At 44.2% G+C, this 10,566-nt stretch overlaps 2 protein-coding genes across 3 annotated transcripts; both read left to right on the forward strand.

Annotated features, from left to right (window-relative positions):
• The first annotated feature begins 805 nt into the window (after positions 1–805).
• LOC127345470 (histone-lysine N-methyltransferase, H3 lysine-9 specific SUVH4) lies at positions 806–7,456 on the forward strand. Of its 2 annotated transcripts, none has more exons than XM_051371949.1 (16): positions 806–967; positions 1,355–1,821; positions 1,920–1,976; positions 2,093–2,173; positions 2,273–2,327; positions 2,451–2,560; positions 3,067–3,246; positions 3,557–3,655; positions 4,274–4,372; positions 5,092–5,141; positions 5,360–5,448; positions 5,817–5,979; positions 6,054–6,159; positions 6,452–6,634; positions 6,737–6,967; positions 7,052–7,456. In XM_051371949.1, exons 2-16 carry the CDS (start codon positions 1,375–1,377, stop codon positions 7,163–7,165), a joined length of 2,064 nt encoding a protein of 687 aa, XP_051227909.1. In that variant the 5' UTR covers positions 806–967; positions 1,355–1,374; the 3' UTR covers positions 7,166–7,456. The 2 variants fall into 2 exon arrangements, with proteins under 2 accessions (XP_051227909.1, XP_051227908.1); XM_051371948.1 differs by having other exon boundaries at positions 840–967; positions 2,096–2,173.
• Positions 7,457–7,770: 314 nt separating this feature from the next.
• On the forward strand, positions 7,771–9,371 carry LOC127345471 (trihelix transcription factor ASR3). Its single transcript, XM_051371951.2, has 3 exons — positions 7,771–8,551; positions 8,666–8,728; positions 8,848–9,371. The coding sequence occupies exons 1-3, from the start codon at positions 8,026–8,028 to the stop codon at positions 9,141–9,143; spliced, it is 885 nt and encodes a 294-aa protein (XP_051227911.1). The 5' UTR covers positions 7,771–8,025; the 3' UTR covers positions 9,144–9,371.
• The last annotated feature ends 1,195 nt before the right edge of the window (positions 9,372–10,566 follow it).

Genomic DNA, 10,566 nt, shown 5'->3' on the forward strand with positions numbered 1-10,566 from the left:
GGACCAATTTTAATTTTCTAAACACCCAACAACATATGCTCCTGCACATAAAGATGCAGCACACACGAAAAAAAACAAAAACCTCAAATCACCTAGCAAAGCAACAAACTATATTCCAGGGTGTCCGTACAGTTAATGCTTTTGGACCATCTCACAATGGTACTAGTACCATTCATGTGTCGCTGACACGTTTTTCGAGCTACTCTCCAACTTTATGATCTAGAACAAAGTGCTTGCAACTTTTATTTTTTTCTGCACTCTTTCACCACTCTTTGATTTAGTTTTCCGCATCGTCAAGGCCTACGATAAACATGCTTCTCAGTTCTACACCACCAAATATTTCAAGATAGGCGAGCTCTGCACATTTCCCTTGCAACAAACGAAGCATATATTAACACATTTCTAGAGGCCACCATTTTCAAATTTCAAATTTCAAACCACCCAAGCAGGAGCACCCGCCCAGGCAACCGCGTAGGCAAAAATGGAAGCCTGGGATCACCCAGACCCAGCGGAGCTACCGCCTATGCGCTATGGCCGCAGGAGGCACGAAGAAGGAAAGAAAGGGAGGAGGAGGATTCAGATCGGCCCGTTGGGTTCCTGCCCTGCCGCAACTGGCGCGCTGATTTGACTCCCCCATCGGACGGCCACGCGGTTCGGTTCGCGAATTCCCAGCCGTTGGATCCGTGCCCGCCGCGCACCTGCCCAAAAATTCAAACCCGCGCCGTCCGGGGACGCGACGCGCACGCCGCTCTGAATGATGGCAACGTCGTGTAAATAGCGCGTGTTCACCGGGGGTACTGCGGTAAATTCGCACCGCCAAAAGGTGAAGCGGCAGCTAGCCTGCCTGACCCTTTGCTATATTTTGCTCTGCTCCGCGTCTCCAATCCTTTTGCCCTTCCCCTCCCTCCTCTGCTTCTGCCGGCGCTTCCTCTCCGCCTTGGCCTTCGCTCTCCCGCAGCCGCCGCCGGTGAGTTCTTCTCGCTCTGCCCCGTCGCGTGTTCGCCGTGCCTCGCCTGTGGATGTGGCTTGGGTGCTTTTGTTCTGTTTTTGGTCATCTGATGGTGCTTTTTGGGGGTTTTTGGGCGTGATTTTTCGGGTCGATTTTCTGCCGATTATCCGTTCAGGCCGTCATTGCTGCGTCCATGGGCTGGAAATTCGAAGGTTTCCTTCGATATTGTGGGGTTTCTGGCCCCTTGTGCTACCTGTCGAGGGTTTTGTTAGGGTTTTTGTGCGCGATTTCCTGCTCCATTTCTAGCAGATTGCGCTGTATTTTTTCCTCATCTGAATTTTCTGTCGGTAGACGAGGGCAGAGTTGCTGAACATACTCTGCTTTTTTTTGTGTGTGTGTCTGCAGTGCTTGTCGACCTCCCGCTGATGGAGGCGATGGATTCGGTAGCCGTGATGGAGGTCGCGGCGGTGCCGGACCCGGTCTTCGTCGGCGCCGCACCCCTCACCCCTCCGCCAGAGGCGTCCGTGCTGCGCCGCAGCGCGCGGTGCCTTAACAGGCCGCGCGTCCCCATCTACGCGGAGAAGGAGGAGCCCAAGCAGCCCACCGGCCGCCGGGGCCGCCCGAAGAAGAAGAGGGACGCCGAGAACCACGACCCCGCGGCGGAGGCGCAGGTCCCAGCGAAGGTGGCCAGGAAGGCCGTCAAGGCTGAGCCAAAGGAGAAGAAGCCGATGCCCGTGGTTGAGCCGATATCTGCGGCTGATTTCGCCGGGGCTGCCGCGGAGGACGATGCGTTGGGCAAGGGGAAGAGTGCTAAGCTGCGGGTCAAGGAGACCCTCAGGGCCTTCAACAGCCACTACCTGCATCTTGTCCAGGTTGGCCTCGTGTGCCTGAATTTCTGTGTTCCTGTCAGTTTACTACTGTATCTTGTTTTGTCTGACTCTTGAGTGTGTCTGTGCTTATCTGGGTGCAGGAAGAGCAGAAGAGAGCTCAGGCTGTGATACAGGAGATTGAAGCTAGCAAGAATAAGGTTTGTTTAAGTGCAGTTCTAAATCTATCTCGATTTGTGTGATGTTGCACTTCTATTGGTGCTGTAACTCCTGTTCATACCCCAAATTCGTAACTTCTCTCTCCTTGTAAATGTAGAAGGCTGGCAAGAAAGGTGGTGAAGATGAAATCAAAGAGAAACGCCCATCAAAGCGACCTGACTTGAAAGCAATTACAAGGGTACTGAGTTTTCCGCTGCTTTCATTTTTCATCAGTGTTGTTTGGACCCTCCTGAGTTCTGTATTTTGGCTGAACTTGTCATAATTATCGAAATCGTAGATGCAAGAAAACAACTCTGTTCTTTACACGGAGAAGGTGATTGGACAGATTCCAGGTGAGTTCCATCCTTTCCTCCCAGTCTTGTTTTTCTTTTGTAATTTGAGTTTTTGGGAAAGATGATTCCGTTAAAAAATCCACCATATTCTGGATGTACAACACAATGTTTTGTCCTTCACAGGGATCGACGTTGGGGATCAATTCTACTCTCGCGCGGAGATGGTTGTTCTGGGTGTTCACAGCCACTGGCTGAATGGCATTGATTATATGGGGATGAAATACAAAGAAATGGTAACACTCCTGTGAACATTTCATCGCCAATTGTCACATATCTTTACTCTTATATACATTTCCATACAAATGGTAACAGCTATGCTCCCTTCTGAGATTACCTATTAAGTTGCGAAGAAATTGATTACCACAATTACCATACGTTATGTAGTTAGACGTATGTATCCTTAAGTATTGATTAATTGTTTAGACCATTTGCCAGATAAACTATGTTAAGTATGACTCTAGTTGATGTATAGAGTACACCACAGTCAGCAGCTGACTCTAAATTGATTACCACAATTACCATACATTTTATGTAGTTAGACGTATGTATCCTTAAGTTTTGATTAATTGTTTAGACCATTTGCCATATAAACTATCTTAAGTGTGACTCTAGTTGATGTATAGAGTACACCACAGTCAGCAGCTGACTCTAACTTGGTACACCCCTTGCTTCTAAAAGGATCAACATTTATTTTTCTTTTGGCACAGCTTGATTACTAACACTTGTGACATTTACACAGAAGGGGTATGCAAACTTCAGTTTCCCTCTGGCAACTTGCATTGTCATGTCAGGGATATACGAGGATGATTTGGACAAGGCTGATGAGATCATTTATACCGGACAAGGTGGAAACGATTTACTTGGCAACCACCGCCAGATTGGTTCTCAAAAATTGGCGCGTGGAAATTTGGCCTTGAAGGCAAGTTATACTGGTTCTTGTTTATTGCTTGTCCTTGGAATAATTTTTGATATTTGTCATGGTCAGTCATTGCAGATTAGTTCTTCATTTTGTTTGTCAGTTATAATTTAGTCCATCTTCTAAGCTGAATCTTCTAATATGCAGAGTTTTGATTGCTGTACATTCTTGAAATCTTCTAATATGCAGAGTTTTGGTTGCTGTACATTTTTGAGAACTGTTTATTTCACTTGAATCATGCCTAATTTATTTGAGCAGCATAATGAAGATCTATTGTACATTGTTCATTTGATAATTTTCTGTCATGTTACAGAATAGCAAGGATAATGGCAATCCAATACGAGTTATTCGAGGTCATGTGGCAAAGAATAGCTACACTGGAAAAGTCTACACCTACGATGGCCTATACAAGGTCTCGTCCTTCACTTAATCTGCTTACTTTATACCCCCCCTTTCCTTCCCCTGTGTTTACGTCAATTTGAGTATAGATATAGGTATTCCTACAGTATGTATCTTTGGCTGTAACTAGTTGTATTTACATGTTGGTACAAAAAGTATGTATAGTTATAATATTTAAGTAATTGACTCAAAGTTATAAAAGATTAACTGCAATATTTCTAAGAAATCATGTATTTATGAATGAAGGTGGTATCATTTAAATGAAATAGCGTTGTTTCATTATCTGCATTACTGCACTAGTTATTATTGATGAATGTTGGGTTCATTCTATTTGCCACTTGGCCCTGTATCACAAGCAGGATAACAAATTCATAGAAGCGCCAAATCCTTATCCAGAAATATACTCGCTCCGTCTAAAAGTGTCTCAACTTTTTCTACACACTAAAAACATGTCTAGATACATCCGTATATAGATAAAACTGAGACACTTATTTTAGGATGGAGGTAGTAGTTATTTATGATGGTTTTGCCAGTCTCCTGCTATGTTCTGTACTTTTGTTGTCTTCTCTTTGGCTAATTTTTTCATTTGTTATTGATGAATATAGTTGATCCCTCTGTTTTCAATCTTTAGGTTGTAGAAGACTGGGTGCAGAATGGAGTACAGGGGCACGTTGTATTCAAATATAAATTGAAGAGGCTCGAGGGCCAGCCATCTTTGACTACATCTGAGGTACTAGCGCTACAGAGTTTCTTTTATCCCATTTACCTTCACTACTGTTGCAGTATTTCATGTTAATTGTTTGAATTTGAAAACCTGGGGAATTTTACTATGTGCTTAAACAGTCTACCTTTTAGCTATGTGTTTACACGTTTTAATTGTTAGTTCAATTAGTGCCTTCTCCTCTAAAGATTGGCTAATGATTTTATGTGTATAAGTAGGTGACCCCTGCTACCTTGTGCCCACACCATGCTGTAGGTTGAAAACTGGCTTAACTGACCAGTTATTCAAGTAACAGATGTAGTTACTGTACAAGGCATTTGCCCGAACCTTTTTAGTTCACAGTTCACTATATTGTCTACGAATATTTTCTTGTTGCTGTCAAATCCGTTGTCTGTGTAGAACTTTTCATGTTTGTTCAATTTCATAACTGAAGATTATTCATAGCCATTTTGCAACTCTATCCTTGCTGATTTACAAATTTCTTTATGAACTGATGGCATCAAGACCACATGGTTCCAACTTCCGAACCCTCTCTGGTAACCATGCTACCCATAAGGAGGCTACAAGTTGGGCATACTATACTCAAGCACACAGCTACTGTATAGATGTTTGTAATGGAATAAACCTACTTAAAAGCTGATTGCTGTTCTGCTGGATATTTGACATATTTTTGGTTGTACTTTGTCCTTTGGGTTATTGCTTCCTCATATATCATTTTTTTTCTACAGGTGCGATTCACCCGAGCAGAAGCTCCCAGAAATATTTCTGAATTACCTGGGTATGTGATCCAAGTTCCAAGTTCATAACCTTCCTATTTCTCCTTTCATGATTTTAATATCTTCAATATGTAGTTCTTGTGTTCCAAAATTGAGGAGCCTCATGACTGCTGAACTATTAGTGTTTGTTCCACCATCCTGCTAGTTCTACATATCCTGATAGAAATAGTGTGTGCATTTTCCAAATAAGAGTAATCACGAGCTGCCTGTTATTTGATAGGTTGGTTTGTGATGACATCTCTGGAGGGCAGGAAAACATTCCAATTCCTGCTACTAATTTGGTTGATGATCCACCTGTTCCTCCACCTGGTATGTTACTAATACATTATTTTGGTTCTTTGGTTATTTTAAGTTTCAGTATACTGCCTATACTCCTCTGTGGGTAGGGCCAGATATTTTTCTCTTGGTATTTCTAGCAAATTTGTTACCAGCAGCTGTAAACAGTCATCATCAGTTTCTATTATTATATACTCCCACTGATCCATGTTACTTTTGCCACTAAAATGAATGTATCTAGATACATTTTTAGCGTCAAGTAATATGAATAGGAGGGAGTAATTGATTTGTTATGTCAGGTCTGTTTGCCTAGTTTGCTTCTATCAGTACCATGTTCCAATTTTCTTTGTAGTCTACTTTATAGTGGCTAAATTGTTCTCTGTTTACAACTGTTGCTATAGGTTTTGCGTACATCAAGTCTCTAAAAATTTCGAAGGGCATCAAGATTCCATCAGATTGTACTGGCTGTGATTGTGAAGGAGATTGTGCCAGCAACAAAAATTGTTCATGTGCTAAACTCAACGGTTCAGATCTACCTTATGTGTCATTCAAGGATGTTGGCAGGTAAAGAGTAACGTCCAAATTCCTTCTTTAAGCATGAACATTTCTTGCACTGTGAGCTAATGATCCTTCTTTAGGTTGGTGGAGCCAAAAGCAGTTGTATTTGAGTGTGGTCCGAACTGCAGCTGCAACCGTAACTGTGTAAATAGAACATCTCAACAAGGTCTGCAGCATCGTCTAGAGGTTGGATTTTTCTCTTATATCTTTTAATGTTCCTTTTTTTTTTTTTACTTTTTTACTTTATATGGAATGTTTGTATGTGCAACATGTGTGTGCAAAGCTGCTAATGATGCACTATCATAGATATAAGTGTAGCTGATATTGTTGGCTTTAGTTGTGGTCTTTTACTTTGATTTTGTGCTAGTAAAATACAATGGCTACAGGACATTTAAGTAACTAGTAAGGTGCCTTTACTATGTGTTGCATTTCCTTTATGTTCAAGTATTTGCTTAACAGCCTAAATTTATATGTGTAGGTATTTAAGACAGCTTCCAAAGGATGGGGAGTTCGGACATGGGACACGATCCTCCCTGGAGCCCCTATTTGTGAATATGTTGGCGTGCTCAGGAAGACCGAAGATGTTGAAAGCTTGCTACATAATAACTACATATTTGACATCGACTGTCTTCAAACTATGAAAGGTTTAGATGGACGAGAGGTACTAACTTGTTTCACTCTTTAATTTTTCATGTGTCTCTGCTTGTTTATGAGTACTTCCATTTATTTGTGATCTAACTGTCTCGCTTCCACTCTTCTGCAGAAAAGGGCTGGGTCTGACATGCAACTGCCCTCTCTCCATGCTGAGAACGATACCGAGGCACCACCTGCACCAGAATACTGCATTGATGCTGGCTCTATTGGAAATGTTGCAAGGTTCATAAATCACAGCTGCAACCCTAACCTATTTGTCCAGTGTGTCTTAATCTCTCACAAAGATGTTAAGCTGGCAAAGGTGATGCTTTTTGCTGCCGACACTATACTTCCACTTCAGGTGAGTTATTTCTATTGCATCTCCCAAATTTCTGCAGTCACAACTCTAGTTTTTTCAGGGGTATAACTGTTACGTGCTTTGCAGGAGCTCTGCTACGACTACGGCTATGTCCTGAACAGCGTTGTTTCTGCAACTGGAGATATCATTGAGCTGCCATGCTACTGCGGTGCCCCAGATTGCAGGAAGAGGCTCTACTAGCGGAGCTCCTTTATGGGTTGGAGGAAACATAATTATAAGTAGTATTAGGGGTATGAATGCTGCCATGTATGTGTATAAGACAATCTAGACATCCTATGATTATTGGCAAATGAAGAGCATTCTCATTTTGGGTAGTGCAGATGGCATGCTGGAACATCATAGCATGATATTTTGTGAACATGATCCATCCATATAAGAGATGGAAGATATAACCAAGACTTAGATAGGTTTCATGCTGGGCATGATATTTTGTGAACAATTGATCTATATAAGTTATGGAAGATTTAACCATGGGAATTGTTTAGCCTATACATGCTCTGGATCCTGCTTTTGAAATATATCTTTTCATGTACCTGCATTTTTTCTTCTGAAATCTGTATTTTAAACATGTACCTTAATTTCGTATGCTGTATGTGTCGTCCCTAGATAGGTATTCAAGGACAGAAAAGTATGCCTGGGATGTCAAGATATACGTTGTACTGTATCCTGCCACGTGCCATCCATTTAGTAGTATGGCATATCAATTCATAGATCACGGCTATATATAGGCATTAATTTGTGCCGTCTCTTGGATATATTTGCATGCTTGAGATAGCTGTTTTGTTGCTTTACAAGGTTTACTTCTTGCTGATTCTGGCTTGGTGCCAGCAGCTGTAGCCATGACACTGATTTAATTAACTTCTTGGATGAAGTGCAATGGGATGACATTAGCTGTGCAGTGGTTAAGTTCTTGCCAATTTCTGCTCGTTCCAAATAAGCAATCTTTGATGTGCCGATCTTAATTGCCAAGATAACAGAGGATAAATCCCATCCGGGCGAGTCCTGGATGCGCGTCCATCAATCCATCACGGTAAGCAAAGATGTCTGGCAACGGCGACTCACCGGCGGCTGCTGCCACCACGCCGAGGTCTCGTCTGCCGCGGTGGACACGGCACGAGACGATGGTGCTGATCCAGGCGAAGCACGCGACCGAGCGGCGGGCGGCGCAGCCGGTGCGGCTCAAGTGGGCTGTGGTGTCGGCCTACTGCCGGCGGCACGGCGTGGAGCGTGGGCCCATGCAGTGCCGCAAGCGCTGGGGCAACCTCTCCTGGGACCTCAAGAAGATCGTCGCATGGGAGAAGAACCTCGCCGCCGGCGCCGCCGCAGAGACGACGGCTGCGCCGCTCGGCCCGTCGTTCTGGGACATGCGAGGGGAGGAGCGGCGCGGGAGGCAGCTGCCGTCCTCGTTCGACCGGGAGGTCTACGACGCTATCGTCGGCGGCGCTAACACCAAGCTGCTGTCGTCGCCGGACTCCGGCGAGGAAATGGACCTCGCCGAGGGCGGGGACGACGCGGACGAGCATCCTACGCCGCCACCGCAGCCGATCATGGCCGTGCCCATCTCAGGTCAGCACTCAGAACCTCTACATTCGTACGCACGCACGTTCTTGCCAGTTGCCACGTCCGTACCGCAGTCTTAACTCATACATCACACGTTTTCGCCGTTGTGTCTGCACGCAGTGAGGATGTACGAGCCAGTGCCACCAGCCTCCTCCCAATCTCAACAAGAATGCTCTGATCCAGGTACCAGATGAACTCCATTTTTTTCACATTTCATACGTCAAATCGGTGCAATGTTTATCGATTCGTTGAAAGCGAAAAGGGAGAACATGCAAAAAATTACCATCTGTTTGGGCTTGCAGTGACGGAGAGCGCCAAGAAACCGGCGTCAGAGAAGAACTCGACCTCGCAGCAGGACAGCGAGGCGACGTTCGGCGCAGGAGTCGGCGCTGCGGATGGCACGGCCACGGCGACCGGGGCGACGACGAGCTTGGGGAGGCTGGTGGCGGAAGCGCTGGAGAGGGGGAACCGTGTGCTGGCGGAGCAGCTCGAGGCGCAGAGGGCGAGCTGGGACGCGGACAGGGAGCACCGCAGGGCGCTCCTCGGCGCCGTCAACAAGCTCGCCGATGCCGTCGCCAGGATCGCCGACAAGCTCTGAGGGAAGTATGAATCAAACCTGATGCGTTAATTTGTTCATCGTCGTCAAATTCTGAGGAAGGATCGCAAAGAAGTAGTTCAGGTGCATTCGGAAATTCAGAATACTTGCCAGTAGCTGGATTTAAACGATACTCCGTACCTTTCCCTTTGATATTGAAAATTTTCGCCTGTCAGATTATATACTGGTAGTAGTTATTAATGAAATGGTGAACTGGGTTCAGTGAGTTAATCATGATGAGTGATGATGAAATAATGCTGGTTTAATCCCGTCTCCTGCCGTCTAATATCCAGCTTCGTACCTGCCGGCAGGGGCCTGCCTGCCGGTGACAATGTTGTACAGGAATAGGAATCACAAATCAAAGCACTGCTGAAATAGCAATTTCCTCATGTGACTTACTGACTTACGAACCGGGACAACGGCAGTTATGTCACTGGCGATTCCTGGGCTGAAATAAGATTGCAGGATGGCATGCCTGAAACCTGTCCAGGTGTTGAATGGGATGTAGTCATATGACCTGAAAAATCTTTTTTTTTTTTTTTGCGAATCTATGACCTGAAAAAACTGGACCTGCATGTACTGAACGATTTCGATTTATTCCTAAAGAAGTAGCCGGAACCTCCCTTGCGTCATTGTCTCCACGTCGATTCATCTTTCCATATAGGTTTATATTTTGGAGCGAATCCCACTTTTTACCCCTCGATTGTGCAGTTGTCAGTTGTGACATGTATCATTCCAGTCAGTAAAAATTGTACCAGAATGTCACATATAACAAAGTCTGAACCGCTTTTACACCATTTAAGCATTTTGCCCATAATGATAGACAATACCGACATTTAAGGTAGATGTGGCGCGACAACAATGTGTAAAGCTTGAAGGGAACCATGGACGATCGTGTCGAGCCTTCTCTTTTCCATCTTTTCAAGTGGACTTTTAGAAAAGGCCTTCTCCTATTCTTTTTAATAAAGTTGTGGATACTTTGGCTATTCTTATTGCTAAATATGAAACCGAGCTTAAGTATCTTTGAATAATTATCCGAACTGAAGATAAACTTCTAAAAGAGTGATTTTTTTTTTGGCTTTGGTCAAGCAAAAACTGTGGACGCAGTATAGGAACTTATTCGGTTCCGAGTAAGGGTCATTTCTATTTTGATATTTGGGAATTCTAGTTCATTTCCGATGTTTAGAAAATGGAGAATGAAAACTAGTTGAGGACTGTTTTGAGAAAAAAAACTCACTAACTGGCTAGGTAAATGAAAGAGCAAGATCTCTCCATAGTGTTTTGTGTGTTTGATAACAACACTCGAATGTATTTCACCGTGTGCATAGTTGCCTTGAAAGATTTGCAGGTGCACGGTGGCCTCGCTGAACACCTCACGATCGGAAGACTCAAAAGTGTAGTTGATAGGTTTTCTGGTTTTGTGTGT

This window comes from Lolium perenne, chromosome 3, assembly GCF_019359855.2.
Source record: "Lolium perenne isolate Kyuss_39 chromosome 3, Kyuss_2.0, whole genome shotgun sequence".
Classification (NCBI taxonomy): Eukaryota; Viridiplantae; Streptophyta; class Magnoliopsida; order Poales; family Poaceae; genus Lolium; species Lolium perenne.